The 21187-nt window shown below is 51.9% G+C and overlaps 1 protein-coding gene across 5 annotated transcripts in view; it reads right to left on the bottom strand.

Moving 5' to 3' along the window:
* Positions 1–3802: 3802 nt before the first annotated feature.
* Positions 3803–21187, bottom strand: part of AOAH (acyloxyacyl hydrolase) — a 97811-nt gene continuing 80426 nt past the window's right edge. For 3 of the 5 annotated variants that reach the window (XM_064169728.1, XM_064169730.1, XM_064169727.1), the window contains 6 exons: positions 17893–18065; positions 16329–16387; positions 16175–16234; positions 13746–13842; positions 9018–9094; positions 7909–8358 (listed from right to left, as the gene is read on the bottom strand). In XM_064169728.1, the coding sequence (XP_064025798.1) occupies positions 8173–8358; positions 9018–9094; positions 13746–13842; positions 16175–16234; positions 16329–16387; positions 17893–18065 (652 nt within the window). In that variant the 3' untranslated portion in view covers positions 7909–8172. Of the gene's footprint in view, positions 4136–7908; positions 8359–9017; positions 9095–13745; positions 13843–16174; positions 16235–16328; positions 16388–17892; positions 18066–21187 lie in introns of those variants that run through there. The other 2 variants (XM_064169729.1, XM_064169731.1) reach the window with 1 other exon arrangement.

Genomic DNA, 21187 nt, shown 5'->3' on the forward strand with positions numbered 1-21187 from the left:
CTCAGGGTGGGCTGTGGAAAATCTTCCCTGTATGTTGGCAAACAATTTTCTTTCCCCCATGTTTGTAGCAAATCTTTTTCAAAGAGGCCTGACTGCAGGCTTTCAGGTGGCTAGAGATGCTCTGTACCGCACACACAGTTCTTGCTGTCCAGTTTCAAACAGAGCTTCACTGAAGCCCATTTGTGAACAGAATAACATCCAGTAGTAGTGACATAATCCTTTTCCACCCCAAAAAGAGCCCCTGATAGCCCATTCCCTCTAGAAATCTCTATACTGTGAGGTTATTTCATGGAGCTAGCCTCAGCTTTCCAACATGAAGTCTATTCCAGTGTTCACTTCTCTCTTCCCCATGCATTTGTCACCTCCACCAGGGGTTTCTCACCAGGAGACAGCCTAATGGGCCTGACCTAGGATTCCTACTTCATGACTGCTTTTAGAAGAAGCTCTTTTCAGAGGCATTTCATTACCTCTAGGACACTTTATTTTTAGCATGGCCCTGGTAAGTGATTGATGGTTGGTGGTGCAGAGCTTTGGCTGGCTTTTTGCTCTCTTGGAGATGACAAAAGAGACGCAGTGGTTGTAAAAGCTGATGGCTCTGCAGGCCCAGAATTCATCATCTTAGTTACAAACCAAGCTGAGCAGCCTGGTTTTGAGCTGCAGAGCTCTACTGTGAGGCACAAGGCCATACAGTTGGCTTGGTGTTACATCCCAAACCCATGCCATGAAGCCCCCTCTCAGAGACTCTCATATCAAGCATGAGAGCTTTGGTTTCAGGTTCTCTTTGAGAAGATGTTGGTTTATATATATGTATTTAAATATATCTATAAAAGCTTTTTCTGTTGTTTGGAAATTGAAGCTGTTCACTAATAAGGAAGTCTATAAATAGGAAATGCTTTGCTCTGGGCAATGAAGCTTCTTTGAGCTAAGGAAATGTCAAATTTACTGCCTTTTAACCTCCTAATTGGCATTATTAAAGCCCAACCTCAAATAAAATGCAGGCAGATTGACTGAGAATTCAGCTTCTGAATACACACTCTTCCCTTCCCCCCCTACCTTTTAATTGCTGCATCTCAGTGTTTTGGTGCAGAGGAAATGATCTACTCTTCTGTAATTAGTGCCTGTGCTGTAGTTGGTGTGTAGTAAACCCACCTGTATGCACTCACTTCTGTCCTTGTGATGTTTTCAGTGGACACAGGAAGCCTGAGGAGATGACAGCAGGAAGGTAGGTGGTGTTTTGCCTTGCATTCTGCTGCTTGGTGGACAGAATTTTACACAGGAAGCCCACCTGGAATCCAGTTCTGGTGTCCCCAGGGTAAGGACCCAGAGCTGCTGGAGATGGTCCGGAAGAGCCTCTGCTAGGGTAGGCTGAGGGAGCTGGGGGTGGTCAGCCTGGAGAGGAGAAGACTCTGGTGTGGAACCTTAGAGCTGCCTTCCAATAGCTGAAGGGATTGTTAAGGAAAGCTGCAGAGGGATTTTTCCCAAGGGTGTCTAGAGACAGGTCAAGGGGGAATAGTTTGAAGCTCAGCCAGAGCAGGGTTAGTCTGGAGCTGAGGAAGAAGTTCTTCAGTAGGAGGGTGACAAGAGTCTGGAATAGGCTGCCCAGGGAGGCTGTGGCTACCTCCTACCTAGGGGTGTTCAAGGCCAGGATGGATGAGTCCTTGAGCAGCTGAGTCTGGTTGAGAGGAGTCCCTGCTCATGGCAGGGAGGTTGGAGCAGATGATCTTTACAGCATACTTTACAGTGGGGATGGTGAGACACTGGCACAGGTTGCCCAGGGAGGTTGTGGATGACAGATCCAGAGATCACATTCTGTGCTTCTGTCATCCACAACCTCCCTGGAGATGTTCAAGGCCAGGTTGGTTGAGGCCTTGAGCGACCTATTCTAGTGGGAGGTGTCCCTGCCTATGGTGGGGGGGTTGGAACTGGCTGAGCTTTGAGCTCCCTTCCAACCTAAACCATTCTATGATCCCTGAGGTCCCTTCCAGCCTGATCCAGTCTATGACTCTAATGCTAACTACTCTTCCTCGGGCATATGTCTGTGGAGATGAAGCTGTTTCATGGGAGACTGCATGTTTTGGTAACATCTAAATGCCTTGCATGAATTTGGGTCTTATTAGTAAGCATTACTCAATTAAGGAATCTATTCCCTTTTGGCTTCCTTAAGTAGGTGAGTTGAGTATTTACTTACATGTTGGCGCCGGTCTCAGTGGAATTTGGCTGCTCCAAAGACAGGAAGAGGCTCCAGGGCAGCAGTGGCAGGTGCCTCCAACAAAACAGCACCAGCTGAGGCATCCTCTGCCTGTCCAAGACCCTCAGCAGATGCACCTCCTGCAGCCCCTGTGTGAAGAGCCAGCCCAGCCCTCTCCTCTAGTATGGACTGCAGCTAATGGCTGACAGCCTTGGGCAAGAGGTGTGCTCTGCTTTCTGTCCTGAGCACATCTACAGCAAGCACAGCAAATCATCCTAAGATGTTCCATGTTAGCAAATTAATTACCTGAAGGTGGTCATTTAAATGATTGATTTGCCTCCCCAGTAGGTAGCTTGTTCCAAATCCTGATGGCTTGGTAAGTAGCTGAAGCAAAAGCTGCAGAGAGATTTGGATGTCCTGAAACTGTGCTCTCAACTCAGGGAATGGCATGAAAGAGTCCAGCACAGAGCCACAAAGATGCTGGAGGGAATGGAGCGCCTCTCTGCTGAGGATGGACTGAGGGAGCTGGGGCTTGGAGCAGAGGAGCCTGAGGGCTGCCCTCAGTCATGTGGATAAAGATGTGCAGGGCAGCAGCAGGAGGACAGAGCCAGGCTCTGCTCAGGAAGGTCCATTGGTAGGACTAGGGGCACTAGGGGCAAGCTGGAGCAGAGGAGGTTTCCTGTGAACACGAAGAAAAACTTCTTTCACTGTGAGGGTTCTGTTCCAGAGCCCTGGAGCAGGCTGCCCAGAGAGGTTGTGGAGTCTCCTTCCCTGGAGGCATTCAAACTCCACCTGGATGCATTCCTGTGTGACCTGCCCTGGCAGGAGGGTTGGACTGAAGCTCCCTGCCCACCACAGATCCTGTGATTCTGTCATACCTGAGCTTGGGCTGCTTTGGCTCTGGTCTAGTCCTCTCATGCTGATGCTTCCTTCATCCCAGGCTGTTTCTACATGGCATCAGTGCCCTTTTATGCTGCCTGATCCCTTCAGCACAAGTAAGGATGTGAGGAGGGCAAAGCTGTCTCTGATGTCTCTGCATTGTTGTGTTTTGCTGCAAGCACTGAGCCAGCTGGTGAACAAGGTACCAGTGACAGCCTCCAGGCTGTGTGTGAAGCAGAGCAGGGAGAAGCTGCCCAGCATCTCCAGTGATTCCCTGGGTCATGCCTGTATAGGAGGCAAGGCTGGGTGTGTAGTGTGTGTTGAGAAGCAAAGATGCATGGCAGACTGAAAAGTCCTGCTCCAACCAGGGGAAGTGTTGTCAAAGCTGCTGCCTTGTTCACAGGGCAGGGGGACGAGAACCTGTGCTCAGCCTGCTGCTGCCAGGCAAAGCCAGAACTGCAGCTCCTTGCTATTCCTGGCACAGCTTAATAAGCAAATAGCAGCTAAATAATGTATTGACAGTCAGGGCAATTCTGTGCACACCATTTACAGCAGGATAATGAGTCTGGGCTTCCCCCTCTCTCTCCAGGGAGCAGAGGAGCTGCTGAGACATTACAGCTGGAAAGCTCAGGAATTCTGTTCTGGTAGGGGAGAGAGGGAACTAAATAAATGAGGGTAGGGCTTGGATTTTGGTATGTAGGGAAAAAAGAAAGTTTCTGGATTTGCAAACCGTGGTCTGGCTGGCAGAGCATCCTGTGGGGGTTTATTTCTGGAGCTCCACAGAGAAAGCAGAGCCTACTTGTGCAGGGGAGATAGATGCTGAGAGGAATGCTGGTGGCTGCTGGCTCCGGAAGCCTGCCCTCGCTCTTTGCTCCTGTGCTTGGCTTTCCTTTGGTGGGATGCACTGGGAATTGCTCCAGGGATCCAGAGAGTTGGCAGTCAGTGTCCACCTTGGTCCTTGAATACAGCCTCGATCTGGTCGTTGAATGGATTCTCCTTTCCCAGGACTTGAGGCCACTCCTGGAGCACCTTCTGCCAGGTGATGCTCGTCCCAAGGGCAGCAGCGATCTGCAAAGAGCACAGCTCCTGTCACTTCTTTGCCCACACCATGGAGCTGCTGCAGAGAATGCTTGGAGGTGGCAAGGACCTTGCAGAGAGGGCATGGACATGTTGAAGCAGGTCCAGAGGAGGGTCACACATAATGATCAGGGGCTAGAACACCTCTGCTGTGGGTGCAGGCTGAGGGAGCTGCGAGTGTACAGCCTGGAGAGGAGAAGGCTCTGGGGACACCTAACAGCAGCCTGCCAGTACCTGAAAAGGGCTACAGGGAGGCTGCAGAGGGACTGCTTGCAGGGATAGGATGAGAGGCAATGGTTTGGAATTGAGGAGAGTTAGATTGGATGTCAGGAACAAATTCTGGACCATGAGGGTAGTGGAACATAGGAACAGGTTACCCAGGGACATGGTTGAGGTCCCATCCTTTGAGAAACACAAAGCGAGTCTCAATGGGGTTGTGGAAACCTCATCTAGTGGAGGCTCACAGGATATTAGGGGTTGGAAGGGACCCAAGGAGCTCATCCAGTCCACCCCCACCCCTGCCAGAGCAGGACCATACAATCTAGCTCAGGTCACACAGAAACACATCCAGACAGGTCTTGAGGGTCTCCAAGGCTTGAAGGACACTCCACAGCCTCTCTGGGCAGCCTGTGCCAGTGTTCTCTGACCTTTCCAGTCAAGAACTTCCCCCTTAGGTTGAGTTGGAACCTGCTGTGCTGCAGCTTCCATCCATTGCTCCTTGTCCTATCCCAGGAAGCAAGTGAGAAAAATCTTGTCCCTGGTGACTGCAGGGAGATTGGACTGGATGCCCTCTGAGCTCTTCCCAAACCATTCTATGAGTCTGTGACCTAGTCCAAACCCACTGGGTGAGCAGTGACATGACCCTAAATCAGGTTCTTCAGAGCCCCCATGCATCCTGACCAGGTGATGCCCAATGCTAGGACAAGGAGCAAGAAGTAGAAGTTGAGGCATAGGAAATTCCATGAAAAAATGAGGACAAAATATTTGCCCTGTGAGAGTGACAGAACCCTGGAACAGCCTGCCCAGGGTTTGTGGGGTCTCCTTCTCTGGAGATATTCAAGACCTACCTGGATGTGTTCCTGTGTGAGCTGCTCTAGGTTAGCCTGCTTGGGGGTGGGTGTTGGACTGGATGAGATTTCTGAGGTCCCTTCCAGCCCCTGCCATTCTGTGATCCTGTGAAACTCCTAACCTCTTGTGGGGGGTGGTGTGGTGGTTTTTTCCCCAGTTATTTCATTTTGGTGCAGGTGCCAACCCCATAGCAACTGTTTGACAGGAGATGTTAGGGGTGTGAGGTAGCTGTGTTATTTCACACCTTGAGTCCTGTGTCCAGTTCTGGGCTCCTCAATTACAGAGAGATGTTCAGGCACTGGAAGGTGTCCAGAGAAGGGCAGCAAGGCTGGGGAGGGACCTGGAGCACAGCCCTGTGAGGAGAGGCTGAGGGAGCTGGGGGTGTGCAGCCTGCGGCAGAGGAGGCTCAGGGCAGAGCTCATTGCTGCCTGCAGCTGCCTGCAGGGAGGCTGTAGCCAGGTGGGGTTGGGCTCTGCTGCCAGGCAAGCAGCAACAGAACAAGGGGACACAGTCTCAAGCTATGCCAGGGGAGGTCTAGGCTGGATGTTAGGAGGAAGTTGCTGGCAGAGAGAGTGATTGGCATTGGAATGGGCTGCCCAGGGAGGTGGTGGAGTCTCTGTGCCTGGAGGTGTTGAAGCCAAACCTGGCTGGGGCACTTAGTGCCATGGTCTGGTTGACTGGATAGGACTGGGTGCTAGGTTGGCCTGGCTGAGCTTGGAGGTCTCTTCCAACCTGCTTGCTTCTGTGATTCAGCACAGCACCATGGGTGTGTTCCCTTGCAGTTCCCTACTGACCAGTGAAGAAGTGTTTCATCCTCCATAGAATCTGGGCTAGAGATGAGCTGGGGAGAAGCAGCTCCTCCTTTGCTGGTTCCTCCTCCTGCACTCAACCTGCTGTGCTCCTCAGTGCAGTGTAAATACTCAGCTCATCTGATATGCATCATTTCAGCTTTTCCCCTGCTTTAGTTGCTGGCTGCAGTGTGCTTTGCTATGACTTAAGGGAAAGAAAAAAAGAGAGGGAAAGAAGCTAGAAGCTAATCATGCTCAAGCTGTGCTTGCCTGCCTGTGCATCATCATTAAGACCCTTCCAGGCGTCTCAGGTTCAAGTTTGCCATGCTCAAGGCTTCTCCCATTCTCCCAGGGAACTTCATCAGGCAAGAACTGAAGCCATTTAGGCAGGCTCCTGTGAAATGCATATCCCTGTCAGCCAAACAAAGCCATCAGCTGTTTGAGGGAGGGAGGAGACAGCCTTGAAACCATCTGGCAGCCACAGGGATTTGCAGGCAAATTCTGTAGTGAGGCAGTGATACTGAAGGGGGGAAAAGAAATTAAATCATAAAATGGTTTAGGCTGGAAGGGACCTCAAGGATCAGCCAGTTCCAACCCCCTGCCATAGGCAGGGACACCTCCCACTAGAACAGGTTGCTCAAGGCCTCATCCAGCCTGGCCTTGAGCATCTTCAGGGAGGTTGTGGAGCACAGAATCACCAAATGTGATCTCTGATCCCATTCTGTGCTGCTGTCATCCACAACCTCTCTGGGCAACCTGTGCCAGTGTCTCACCACCCTCACTGCAAACAACTTCTTCCTAACATCCAGTTTGCATCTCCCCTCTGACAGTTTAAAGCCCATTCTTCCTCATCCTATCATGACAGGACCTTGTCAATAGTCCCTCCCCAGCCTTCCTGTAGCTCCCTTCAGATAGTGGGAGGCCACTCTAAGGTCTCCTGGAAGCCTTCTCTTCTCCAGGCTGCAGAGCCTCAACTCTCTCAGCCTGTCCTCAGAGCAGAGCTGCTGCAGCCCTCTCAGCATCTTGGTGGCCTCCTCTGGACTGGCTTCAACACTTCCATGTCCTGCTTGTGCTGGGGGCTCCAAAACTGCATACAGGACTCCAGATGGGGTGTCAGGAGAGCAGTGCAAAGGAAGCCTGAGGGTAAGACATAGTAAATAAAGCAAAGAGCTTTTCTCCTTCTCTGCAGCCTCCTCCTGCTGCAGAGCTTCCCCAGCTGGCAGGGCTGGCAGCAGGGTTCGGTTCGGTGCTGTTTTGGCTCTCGTTTCATCTGCCAACTTTTCTCTAATTGCTTCCTTGCAAAAGGCCTTCAGCAAAAAATAAACCAGGCCCACTTGCCACACAGCCCCAGGCTGCAAGCTTCTGCTTCCATGCAGCTGTCTCCCAGCACCCTGCAGGAGCCAGGCAAGGATTTCTCCTAGGGAGAAGTTCCTCTTTGAACAGGAGACTCCTTTGACTTGGCCAGGCTCAGCCAGCTCCAGCTGTTTATATGGAGACACTGGAACAGGTTGCTGGGGAGGTTGTGGATCACAGAAGCACAGAATGGGATCTGGGATGGGAAGCTGCTGCTGGGCAGTGCCCTCTGGCAGAGAAGGAAAAATCAGCTTTTTCCTCTGCACCTCACCTGACTCACAACAGTTTGTCCCCCTGTGACTTAGCCCATCGCAGCTCTTGCTCAAAGAGTCAAGACTGGGATAGAAAAGTGAGTATTGGTTTTGGGACCTGCCCAGTGCTGACTCAGTGGTGGAGATAATGCCTGGCAGGAGACCCTTGGTCAGGCTGTGCCTTGCTGCCATGAGGAGCTGCTGCTGCTGCTCTAGGTGAGACTTCAGCTGAGGTGCAGTTCTCCCCAGCATGGCATGGGGCAGGCTGGCTGCTGCTTTGCAGATGTGACTGAAACCTGGAGCTAATGTGTAGAAAAATCAGTTGGCTCCATTGGCAGCTGACAGCAGAACAGGTCCTGTGCAGAGCCAGGGAAAGCCATCTGGGCATGAGTATGGTGGGAACCAGGCAAACTCACACCAGGTTATGCATCCCAGGCAAGGAGCTGCAGATGCTCCTCCTGCCCTTTCATTTATTTCTGACTATAAACTTTCCTTTGCCACCTGGCCCTGCAGCCCAAGCAGGTGGGAGAACATCATAATGTGTAGCTGCAGAGCATAAAGCACAGCTTCAAAAAAGGAGGCTTTGCTCCAGCCTGTGAAGAGAAAGCCCAGAGGCTGCAGGGCAGTGCTGCAGAAGGCCTCTTGAGAGTCTGCAGAGCTGCATTGCTGCCCTGATCCTGAAACCCTCCTGTGGGTGTTTGAGCAGGCAGGGAGCCAGGCTCCATGGCAAGAACCTGGCTTTGTAGCTTGAGAGCTGTTTGGCAAAGATACTGGTGAATGGGTGAAAGAAAGCAGCACAAGATCTTGCAGCAGTTACCACTCCAGAGCCCTCAGCACACCAAAGACATGAACCTGTTGGAACAGGTCTAGAAGAGGTCACAAAAGTGATCAGAGGGCTGGAACACCTCTGCTGTCAGGGCAGGCTGAGAGAGTTTGGGGTTGTTTAATCTGGAGAAGACCCTGCAGACTCTCAGGACTTGGAGGGGGACTACAAGATAGCTGGGGACAGATTTTTTTATCTGGACCTGTTGCAACAGGTCAAGGGGGGATGGTTTTAACATAAGAAAGGGGAGGCTTGCACTAGAGAAAGAAGTGTTTTACAACTGGGGTGCTGAAACACCAGCCCAGGTTGCCCAGAGAGGTGGCAAAACCTCCATCCCTGGAAACATTCGAGGTGTGAGGTTGGATGTGGCTCAGAGCTGGTTAAAGATCCCTTCCAAGCCAAACCATTCTGTGCTTCTATGAGTTAGAGCAGAGCTCAGCCCTGCTTGCTCTGGGGCTACAGCCCTCACCTCTTTGTAGCAGCAACCCCCTCAGCCTTGCAACCCTGTATCTTGCCAACCAGGTGCTTCAGACAGTGGTGGGCACTGGCATCCCACCTTCTCCTGCCTTATCTCCTGGGAGTGTTTTTACCTGGCTGGGGTGGAAACCATCCACTGGTTCAATCAGCTGCCAGGGCTGCCCTCCCATCTTGCGCCACTGCTCTGCAGCTGCGAAGGAGAAGCAAAGTGGTGAGTCCTGCTCAGCAAGCAGCCATCTGCCCCAGGATGTGTCCCTCCCCTTCCTCAAAGCACTGCTGGTGTTTTTAAGCACAACTTTGTGGGGCTGATCCCAAACACAACTTTATAGGGCTGAGCATAATCTTCATGCAGAGCTTTAGCTCTTCTAGCTTTAGCTCTGCATGAAGATTATGCTCAGCCCTATAAAGTTCTCAGAGCCAATATTGTGTCCAACCCCCCCCTTCTCCTTGGGGCAGTATTTAAACCTCTCTTATTAACTTTCCCCCTCCCTCTATGCAGGGGAGTGCTTGGAACATAAATTATTGTAAACCAATTCACTTTCCCTCCCAAGGAAAGCTGTAGATGATTTAATGCTGATTGAATGCTTTTGCATTTCCCATTTTAGTTACATCTTGGAGCAGTGCACTGGAATAAATACAAAGGCATAAAGGGAACACTGCTTTTTGGAGAAGGAGATGGTGGCCCAGTGGGCTGATGGCTGCAGGAATGGGCTGTCAACATCAGTTACTTCTCTTCTGAGCAATCTTCTGCAGCTCCAACAGGATAACCTTTTGAATTACAGAAGCCTGGCATTCAATGCAAATAATGCCATGCTCTAAGCCTCAGAGCCACTGGAGAAGGGAAAAAATAGAGCTTTCACCCTTCAAGGGGGATGTGGAGTGATCAAAGAAGGGATTGGTGGAGCTGGCACTAACAGGCTCTAAATTCCATCACTTCTTTCAGGATGGATTAATGACTCTTGATAGCATCGTAGAATTGAGCAGGTTAGAAGAGAGCTCCAAGCTCAGACAGCCCAACCTAGCACCCAGCCCTGGCCAAGCAACCAGACCATGGCACTAAGTGCCCCAGCCAGGCTTGGCTTCAACACTTCCAGGCACAGTGACTCCTCCACCTCCCTGGGCAGTCCATTCCAATGCCAATCACTCTCTCTGACAACAACTTCCTAACAACATCCAGCCTAGACCACCCCTGGCACAACTTGAGACTCTGTCCCCTTGTTCTGTTGCTGGCTGCCTGGCAGCAGAGCCCAACCCCACCTGGCTACAGCCTCCCTTCAGGTAGCTGTAGCCAGCAGTGAGCTCTGCCCTGAGCCTCCTCTGCTGCAGGCTGCACACCCCCAGCTACAGCTCACAGAAACTTGGCTTGAGATGCTTTAGTCACCAGCCAGAGTGACCTGTTTGAAGACAGAGGATTTGGAGCTTTGCTTCAGAGTTGCAGTCTGTAGGACACAACCACAGACTGTGCCCTCACTCCAGGCTGTGATCCAGCTCAGAGCTGCAGAGTGAGCTCCTCCCAGGTGATGGTGTACAGGGGTGGGAGTTGTGTTCTGCTTTGCAGAGGGACTGCTCTCCCAGTGCCAGAAAGAGCAGAGGAGTAAGTAAGGTGTATAAAGAGCTAGATGAATATAAACTGTTATATTTGACCTCCTAGAACCATAGAATGGCTCAGGCTGGAAAGGACCTCAGAAATCATCCACTCCAACCTCCCCACCATGGGCAGGGACACCTCTCAACTAGACTCAGCTGCTCAAGGCCTCACCAACCTATCCTTGAATATCCCCAGGGCAGAGGCAGCCCCAATCCATTCCAGAGTCTCACCACCCTGATTCTCCTTTAGACTGTGCCACTCTGGTTTCAAAGTGAAGGGAGCTTCTAGCCAGGTGGGGTTGGCCTCTTCTGCCATGCACCCAGGGACAGAACAAAGGGACACAGTCTCTAGGAGGAAGTTATTAACAGAGAGAGTGATTGGCATTGGAATGGGCTGCCCAGGGAGGTGGAGTCACCATCCCTGGAGGTGTTGGAGCAAAGGCTGGATGGGGCACTTAGTGCCATGGTCTGGTTGACTGGACAAGACTGGGTGTTAGGTTGGACTGGATGAGCTTGGAGGTCTCTTCCAGCCTGGTTGATTCTATGAAACAGTGCCAGGGCAGGTTCAAGCTGGACATTAGGAAGAAATTCTTCACAGCAGTGGTGACTGGCCTTGGAATGGGCTGCCTGGGGAGGTGGTGGAGTCACCAGCCCTGGAGGTGTTTAAAAGGAGGCTGGATGAGACACTTAGTGCCAAGGGTTAGTTAATTAGAAGGATTAGTTAATAGATTTGACTTGATGATCTCAGAGGTTTCTTCCTACCTGGTTGATTCTGTGTCTTGCCTTGGCTAAAGCTTGCTGCCATCCACACCAACAGAAACCCAAACCAAGCAACCCCTCTCCCCCTGTGTACTGCCCTGCCTCTTAAAGAACCACTAACTTCTTCAGCCCAATGCACCACCTGAGCTGGAATGTCCACCTAAATCCTCAATAACTGCAGGAGTACTCAGGCTTGACTCCCTGAAAGCTGAGAGCTGCTTTGTGTCTATATGCCCAGGCTGAAATCAATGTACTCATCACAGTGTGCTAAATATTTGATGTCTGGAGGCTTTAGAGAAGGATTTGCATCTGCTTCAGGAAGAGAGCAGAAAAGTAGGTCAGCAGCCTTAGCTGGCTTTTGAGCTCTCTTCTGAACTGACAGTTTTCCTGATGCCAAAGCTCAAAGCATTGGCTGCAGGGCTGCAGGAGACCTTGCAGAGGGCCTTCCAGAGCTGATGTTTGTATGTGCAGGTGTGAGCCTCTTCACCTCCTTTATTTAATGCCCTTTACTCAAGCACAGCAAATTCCATCCAGATGTTTCTTTTCATGAAAGCAAATAAATTCCCTAAAGTTGGTCACTTAACTGATTCATTTGCCCACCCAGCAGGTAGCTTGTTCCAAATCCTGATGGCTTGGTAAGCAAAAGCTGCAGAGAGACTTGGACACCCTGAAACTGTGCTCTCAGTTCCAGGAACTGCTTGGAAGAGTCCAGCACAGAGCCACAAAGCTGCTGCAGGTAGTGGAACATCTCCCTGCTGAGGATGGACTGAGGGATCTGGAGCTTGGAGCAGAGGAGCCTGAGCCCTCATTCGTGTTGCTAAAGATGTGCAGGGCAGTGTCAGGACAGAGCCAGCTCTGCTCAGGGATGGGCAATGACAGGACAAGGGGCACTGGGGGCAAGCTGGAGCAGAGGAGGGTCCATGTGAACATCCAGCATTCCACACCTGCTCCTCACGGTGTCATCTGCACACTTACTGATGCTGGACTCAATCCCCTGCTCCAGATCATCCGTAAAGACATTGAACAGGACTGGGCCCAGCACTGACCGCTGGGGGACAGCATCAGTGCCAGCTGCCACCTGGCTGTGGCACCCTTCACCACCACTCTGAGCCCTGTGCTCTCTTCTGAGGCTCCTCCACATTACACAATAAAACCCATTCCTAGTCCAGCTGCTTCCATGATGCTAAAACCATTCTCTAATGTTAGCACAGTAAACCTCCCTTCATGGAGGAGAAGCTGCCCAGTAACTGGTGACTGTGCCCAGCCCCAGGAGGACACTGCCCACTCCTGCTTACACTAATACAGTTGCTGGTTCTGTTTGTTCCCTTCCCCCCCACCCCCTTAAGTGCCCTTTGCAGTAGGAAACGAGTTAGGTAATGCTCTTACGTAATGCCACTTAAAGAGCACAGGAGGACAACTTTTGTGAGCCCTTCAAGCCAAAAGTGGCAGGAGCATTGCAGGTGCTTAAGGAAGAAGCCAGATTTTCCTGGTAGAGGCCCTTCTGCTTGGGAAAACAGGGAGTAAGAGAGGGTGGCTGTGTTATCCAGGCAGGAAAAGTGGCTGGGAAACGTTCTGCTTGAGGCACTGCTCATCCTGCAGGAGGCAACATGAAGCCTGGGCAAGATAATGCTACAGCTCAGGAAGGTCACCTTCAGCAGAGCAGTTCTGCCTTCTGCAGCCTGCAGGGTCCCCTCTGAAAGCCATGCTCGAGATTAAAACCAAGTCTTTGTGGGCTGAGATAGGTTTGAGAGTTCTTTTTTTCCCCTCTTTTGTTGGTCTGAGACACTGCAATGGCCAAGCAGGAGACCTTTTTAGCAGGGGCTCAGCTGCTGTCTCTGTCCTCTTGCCACCAACACCCCCTGCCACCCAAGTGCAAATGCCTGCTGGGCTTCATGCTGGGATTGAGTGCAAGGAGGTTGTGGTCCTCAGGCTGGTGGTGAGGTCCAAGGAGACCACCTTCTAGCCTTCCAGGATCTGAAGTGGGCTGGAAGAAAGCTGGGGAGGGACTTCTTAGGGTGTCAGTTAGTGATAGGACTGGGGGGAATGGACCCAAGCTAGAGGAGGGGAGATTTAGATTAGATGTTGGGAAGAAGTTCCCTAGCATGAGGGTGGTGAGACCCTGGCACAGGTTGCCCAGGGAGGTGGTGGAAGCCTCATCCCTGGAGGTTTCTGAGGCCAGGCTGGATGTGGCTCTGAGTAGCCTGATCTAGTGTCCCTGCTCATGGCTGGGGGGTTGGAACTGGATGATCCTCGAGGTGCCTTCCAACCTTGCCAGTTCTGTGAGCCTGTGTCTTGTCTCAGTAGAGGTCTGTGGTTACCCCAATCATGGGAGACGACATTCAGAGTCCCCTCTCTTGGCCCAAGAGCTGTCAGCAGAATCACCCAGGCTGTCTGGCTGTGCTGCCCTGCTCCCAGTGCCCAGCTAAAACACGAGGAGCACCTTAGCCCTGCACAGCTGACTGCTGTGGGAGAAAAGCCAGCAGGTGGCAACTTACTCTGTTTCAGTGGGAAATCCATGTAGAAAACATCAAAGTTGGTGAACTTCTCAGACCTTGCTATTTCCTCCAGGACACTGGAAAGTTGTAAGGCTCTCTGCAACAAAAAAACCAACCACCCTCCTGTGAGGTTTTGCTGCTGCTTTGCATGGATTCAGCTTTGGTCAGCAGCTGGAAAAGTTAATGTTGCCCTCTTAGCTGGGGGAAAAGAGGTGAAACAGGGTTCTTGAGAACAAGGCAAACCTGCAGGAGCACCACCAAGCCTCTGGGCTTCCCAGCTTACCAGGCAGCAGGTCACTGCAGGTTGCACTTAATGTAGCTTAGCACAGCTGATGCTCATTTTGCTGGAGACTTCTCTTGGAAGAGTTTTTTTTGCCTGTGTAAATATTCTGACTCTCTTTGTTTTGGGGAGGGGTTGATGAGTGGCAGCCCCATCATACCCACTCCTCCCATTTCACACAGGGAAAATGTTCTCCTCTCCCATTCCCCTTCCCACGACTGCCTTGTGGCTGCTCTTATCCAGCCAGAGCCAAATTCTGCTCCTCCTTTCAGAAGAGTCAATTACCTCTGAGCAGCTACCTAACTGATAGAGCCAATGTGATTTCTGCAGCCCTGGCAGAGATTGGGATCTCCTAAATATTTAAATTGGGCAGTTTGGATAATAACAGAGGCAATTAGCTTCAGACAGAGGCTCAGAAAGAAGATTAATTCATAGCCTGCAGACATCTGAAGGGTTGGTGGACAGGAGTTACTGTGCTGTGGGTTCCACTAAGCTGATTAGAGGACTGCAACATCTACCATCAGCAAAGGATGAGAGCTGGGCTGGGTCTGTTTAGCTCGGAGAAGAGGAAATTGAGGTGAAGGGAGATCTCATTAATGCTTGTTAGTATCTAAATGGTGTCAGGATTGTGGAGCCAGACTGTTTGAGGGTGATGGGACTCTGCAATGGGGGGGTGATGGATGCTCCTTCCTTGGAGGTGTCCAAGGGCAGGTTGGATGAAGCCTTTGGCAGCTGAGTCCAGCTGAGAGGTGTGGATGAGCTTGGAGGTCTCTTCCAGCCTGGTCAATTCTGTGATGCTAAGCTGGCTCTGTGATTCTATTCTCAGTGGTGTCCAGTGACAGGACAAGAGGCAGTGGGTACAAAGTGGAACACTTTGGAGGTTCCATGTAAACATAAGGAAAAAACAATCCTTCCCTCTGTGTCCTGCAAAGCCTGAGGAATGTATTTAATTGCCTGCTCTGAAGTCCAGAGAGGCAGGACATGAAAGCCATATGCAAGGCTTGCTGAAGTTAAGGCTGTTCAGTGAATGCAAACATGCACACAGCCAGCCAAAGACAGGAGCCTTCTGACAAGGTTTGGTTGCTGGCTCTGTTCCATGGCTGCAGAAGGGTGCTGGGGTTGAACCTCAGCTCTGCACCATCAGGGAACAAGTGGCTGCCTACTATGGGGCATTCACTGCTGCTGCTGGAATTTCAGGGTGAGTCTGAAGACATCTCTGCTCTGTCTGTTCCCATTCCTGTGCTGAGCCTGGATGCTCCTTGGTCACAGCAGATGGTGATTAAGTCCCCCAGAAATGTGTCTGAGCAAGATTAGCACAAATCCCAAATGCAGGCAGGGTAAGGCTCTTGCTCTTGAGCCCTGCTCCTGCTGCCAGCCAAACGGATGCAGTTAGTTGGCTGTTCATAAGCAGCAGCAACTCATTCTCAGGCCTTTCTTTTCTGCTCAGGTTCTTTTTCTCCCTAAAGAACATGAACCTGAACAGTTTTGACTCGGGGATGTCATGTCCCTTGAGATACATAGAATAGTTTGGAGTTGGAAGGAACCTTTACAGGTCATTTAGCCCACTGCCCTGTGGTAAGAAGCAGCATCTTCAATTAGATCAGGTTGCTCAGAGCCTCCTCCAAGCTGACCTGGAATGTTTCCAGGGATGAAGCTTCCACCACCTCTCTGGGCAGCCTAGGCCAGCGTTTCAGTATCCTCAGTGTAAAAAAGGTCTTCCTTATGTCTATCCTAAATCTCTCCTCTTTGAAATTACAACCATTACCCCTTGTCCTGCCACAACAGACCTTGCTAACCAGGCTGTCTCCTTTAAGACCACAGTAAGGTCTCCCCAGAGCCATCTCTTCTCCAGGCTGAGCAATCTCAGCTCTCTCAGCCTGTGTTCCAGCCCTCTGATCATTTTTGTGGCCCTAATCATCAGGAGCAAATTAGGCAGTCAGAGGGAGAATACATTTACAAACCCCTCAACTTAATCCTGCTGCCTCCCAGAACCTGAGAGGTGTTTCAAGGATGGGTGTGGATGTTTGCAGGTCTTTTCTCCACCTCTGGAAGCAAAGATTGTGCTGACATCTTGCCTTTGAGATGTTAGGCCTCTATCCTCAGGCACAAGGACAAACTGCAAGGGGGTGGGGTCCTGGTACAGACTTACCTCTGAGGTCAAATTCCTGAGGGTCTCATTGGCAGTCAGCCAACCACTGCAGGGGCTCACCTGGGCAGGCACAGGGAGAGAGGCTTTAGCAGCAGGCTGAGAGGAAGAGGAGGGGGTGCAGGGGGGGCTTTTATACTACAGCCAGAGCCCTTACCTGGAGGCAGTCGAGGAAAGAATAGACTTGACTGTAGGTAACATCCCTGTTCAGCTGGCCTGCAAAGCACACAGAGGGAAAGCTTCATGTGCCTGATGGGACTTCGTGCTGCAGCTCTGTGCACTCCTTGGTGGGTAGAGATACCTTGGGAGCCCCTGGCTGCTAGGTTGGACTGGATGATCTTGGAGCTCTCTTCCAACCTTGTTGATCCTATGATTCAAATCCCCTCCAGATTACCTGCCACCATCAGAACTGGGGTGCATAAGAGGTGGCAGTGATACCTCCTTCCCTCCACAGCCCCATAGCATGCAGGGCTGCTCTCGCTTCCACTTCATCCCTCTCCAGCCTTTCCTGGGCAATTCATCTCACCCATGGTGTTAGCCAGCACAGGCTGGCTGCCATTTATCCATTGAGGTGCCTCTCTCACTCCACACAAATGCAGGGGGTGCACAGCTGAAGGGAAGCTTGAAGGTGCCTGTACACACTCTGAGTTTGCCATTTCCCTGGGAGAGGTTAAGCCCTGGAAGCGAGGAGCAATTTGGCTGTTGCAGAGAGAATTGGATATGCTTGTGTGGGTGAGCAAATCCAAGCCAGCAAAGCCAGGCACCCAGCTGCCATTCCCTATATTCCACTGTGCTCTGCTTTAGCCTGGCTTGCAGAGAAAATGATCCAGTTCTCTTGACCTCTCTTTGCTTCCTTGGTAGCCACGACCACAAAGGAAATGAAACAGTGGCACAGCTCACTGAGTTAGTGCTGCACTGATCCTACCCTCCAACAGCCCCACAGCTGCTCCTAGCTTGGTGTCATCTGCAAACTCACTGATGCTGGACTCAATCCCCTGCTCCAGATCATCCACAAAGATATTGAGCAGGACTGTGCCCAGCAGTCCCTCGGAGAACCACTGGGGGGCAGCACTGGTGCCAGCTGCCAGCTGGATGTGGCTCCATTCACCACCACTCTCTGGGCTCTGCCCTCCAGCCAGTTCTGGACCCACATCAGAGTGAATCTGCCCAAGCCACCAGCTGCCAGTTTGGCCAGGAGCTGCTTGTGGCAGGCACTGTCAAAGGCTTTGCTGAAGTGCAGACAGACTCCATCCACAGCCTGCCCCACAGTCACCAGGCAGGTAAAAAAAAATAGTCATAGTCATAGAATGAGTTAGGGTTGGAAGGGACCAGAAAGATCAGCCAGTTCCAGCCCCCCTGCCATGCCCAGGGACACCCTACCCTAGATCAGGCTGGCCACAGCCTCATCCAGCCTGGCCTTAAACACCTCCAGGGACGGGGCCTCAACCCTGGGGCAGCTCAGGGCAACAGCACCAGGAGCTCAGGTTGGTCAGGCAGGACCTGCCCTTCCTAAAGCCATGTTGGCTGGGCCTGGTCCCTTGGCCATCCTACAGGTGCTTCGTGATGGCACTCAAGATGACCTGTTCCATAGCCTTGCCTGGCACTGAGGTCAGCCTGGCAGGTCTGGAATTAATTATCAACAGAGTGACAGATAACAGAGAGAGAGGGCAATGGGAGGAGGCTGGCAGCCAGGAGGGACCCCCTCCCCAGCTGACACTTACCTAGGGGGTGGTACCTGTCGTGCAGGTGGTCCCAGAGGAAGCGCCCATCCACCAGGCCTGTCAAGATGAGGTGGCTGCCGCTGGGCAGGCGCGAGTCCAGGTACCGCAGCGCCTGCAGCACGTTGGACAGCATCTCCTTGGGCCTCGTCATGTGAGCCAGGGTGTCACGCTCCCTGCGGGAGAACCACAGCTGGGATCTGCTTGCAAGAGACCTCCAAGGTCATCCAGTCCAACACCTGACCCAGCACTGCAAGGTCAGTGCTGAACCATGTCCCTGAGCGCCAAGCTCTGCAGAATCACAGGATTAGAACCATAGAATCAGTCAGGGTTGGGAGGGACCACAAGGAGCAGCCAGTTCCAACCCCCCTGCCATGCCCAGGGACACCCTACCCTAGAGCAGGCTGCACACAGCCTCAGCCAGCCTGGCCTCAAACACCTCCAGCCATGGGTCCTCAACCACCTCCCTGGGCAACCCATTCCAGCCTCTCACCACTCTCATGCTCAACAACTTCATCCTCATGCCCTGTCTGAACCTACCCATCTCCAGCTTTGCTCCATTCCCCCCAGTCCTGGCACTCCCTGGCAGCCTAAAAAATCCCTCCCCAGCTTTTTTGTAGGCTCCCTTCAGATACTGAAAGGCCACAAGAAGGTCACCTTAAGTAGGTTGGAAGAGACCTCCAGAATCAAGTCCAACTTATCTAACCCTCCTCATTAACTAACCCATGGCACTAAGTGCCTCATGCAGCCTCCTCTTAAACACCTCCAGGGTTGGGGACTCCAGCACTGCCCTGGGCAGACCATTCCAGTGTTTGAGAACCCTTCCACATCACAGAATCATAGAATCAACCAGTATGGGAGAGAGCTCCAAGCTCAGCCAGCCCAACCTAGCACCCAGCCCTGGCCAAACAACCAGACCATGGCACTAAGTGCCCCAGCCAGGCTTGGCTTCAACACCTCCAGGCATGGTGACTCCATCACCTCCCTGGGCAGCCCATTCCAATGCCAACCACTCCCTGTGAAGGAGGTTTTGCCAGTGAACACTGTAGAAACAGGAGGCTTCCAAAGCATAGATAGAAATGTGGGGAGTTCTGGGTTGGGCTGTGTGAGTGAACCTCACTCCCTAGCAAGGATGTGGGATTCTTCAGTGGGCTTTACTTTGTGCACACAGAGTAATAATCAGATGAGTTCCCTGAGCCTAGAAACTTCTCTCAGTGCAGTATGAGCTGCTGAAATGTTTAAGGCTTTCTGGTTAGGGAGAACTGGGAAAACAACCAAACAGCCCAGCATTAAAGATTCAGGCTTCTGCTTGTGACAGCCACCCAGGCAAGGTAATGTGGAGATAAGGCTGTGCCTCTGCCCTTAAATTGCTTCATTTTTGCCTACAGGTATTGCAGCACTTGATTTCAAAACCCTGCTCTGATGTAAGAGCTCTCCTGCAAGCAGACATGGCAGGCTGGGCCAAAATTAATATGCCATTTGGAACTCCACTGCTGGTTTTGTCATTCTCCACTGGAGTCAGGCAGACATTTCAGTGCATTTAGAGACTCACAGAATCACTCAGGGTTGGAAGGGACCACAAGGATGAGGCAGTTCCAATCCCTCTGCCATGCCCAGGGACACCTCATACTAGATCAGGCTGGCCAGAGCCTCATCCAGCCTGGCCTTAAACACCTCCAGGGATGAGGCTTCCACCACCTCCCTGAGAAACCCATTGCAGGCTCTCATCACCCTCATGGTGAAGAGCTTCTTCCTAACATCCACTCTGAATCTCCCCATTTCCAGCTTTGTTCCATCTCCCCCAGTCCTATCCCTACCTGACAGCTTAAAAAGTCCCTCCCCAGCTTTCTTGTGGCCCCCTTCAGATACTGGAAGGCCACAATAAGGTCACCTCAGATCCTTCTCCTCTCCAGACTGAACAACCCCAACTCCCTGAGTCTCTCCTCACAGTATAGCAGCTCCAGCCCTCTGAGCATCCTTGTGGCTCTTCTCTGGACACATCCAAGCACATCCATACCCCTCTTGTGTCCATCTTTTGCTGTGCCAGGCTCTGAAAAGAAAGCTGACCCCAAAAGCAATCTGTCCTCTGGGTACATCCATTTGGGGCTCTCTCATAAGGACTTCAAGGTGCCTGGGTGAGCATCAGGGCTGTTGTGCTACCCTAGCACAGTCCTCCCTGGCAGGCAGCAGGCAGTGCCAGTCTCTGCCCAGCTGGGACCTCTGGAAGCTGATGCTGGCAATGGCTCATGGCAAGAAGATGCTCCTATCAGGATCCTTGCTGCACTGCATCTGGATATTTCAGGGTGCACTCCCTGCCCCCCCTGAAATCCATAAACACACAGGAATGCCCTTGGATGTGCACACAGCTCCTGGATGTCCTAAACCACACCGAGAGCAGAGAGGGACCAGACAGCCTTGTGCCATCTGTGCCAAGCTTCCCCAGCTCCTCTCTGCCACAGGGGCCTCCTCCAGCCCCTTATGCCAGGGTCTGGCATAGACCAAACACAGCTCTCCATCAGCTTCCTACACAGGGTTTGTGAGCCTGGCCTGCTGTGATCACTCCTGCCCCACCACCTCAGCTCAAATACCCACCCCAGCCAGTGTTTCAGCCATGTGTGTGTCTGCTGTTACATGGGCAAGGTTTGGGCTGCTGGCACACGGAGGGGCACCATGCCACAAGCCCCTGCCACATGCATGCCCACGCAGAGCTGAATCCACACTGCAGGTGCTGTTTCTTTCTGTCTCTTGGTCTGGAAAAGGCTGTTCCATGCTGGCTTATTGTTTCACTGAAGATCTCACATGACCTTAGAGGATGTTTGGCAAGTGTTGCACTCTCAGGAGGAAACCAGAGGTCTGGACCATCCACACAACAGAAGCATACTGCATTGCTCCTGTATCAACTCTGCCTGCAATGTTACTGCTTACAAAGAAAGAGGTGGAAATCACTCTGCAAGGGTTTGCTGGAGATGCCATAACTGGAAAGCTGGGAAAGAAAGGCTGGAGAAATGTTGCCTTTCCCCCCAGTGAAACCAAAATGTGCTTTTGAGGCTGCTGGTTCCCATTATCTTCTAGTCTGGATGGTTCTTTTCCCCCAGTTCCAGGTCTCTGCATCCCACATTTACACCTCAGTGGGTTGAGAGACAACCATTTGCCATCTGTCTTTATTTTTCTAACCCCCTTCCTTTGGACACCACAGCCTGGAGAGACAACTGGGAACATGTGAGAGAGGCTGCCAATTCCATTAGCTTTCTCTTCTCCAAGCATCCCTGTTGCTCACTGCCCTGACTTTGCATGGGAT

Source organism: Pogoniulus pusillus, chromosome 32 (assembly GCF_015220805.1).
Source record: "Pogoniulus pusillus isolate bPogPus1 chromosome 32, bPogPus1.pri, whole genome shotgun sequence".
NCBI lineage: Eukaryota > Metazoa > Chordata > Aves > Piciformes > Lybiidae > Pogoniulus > Pogoniulus pusillus.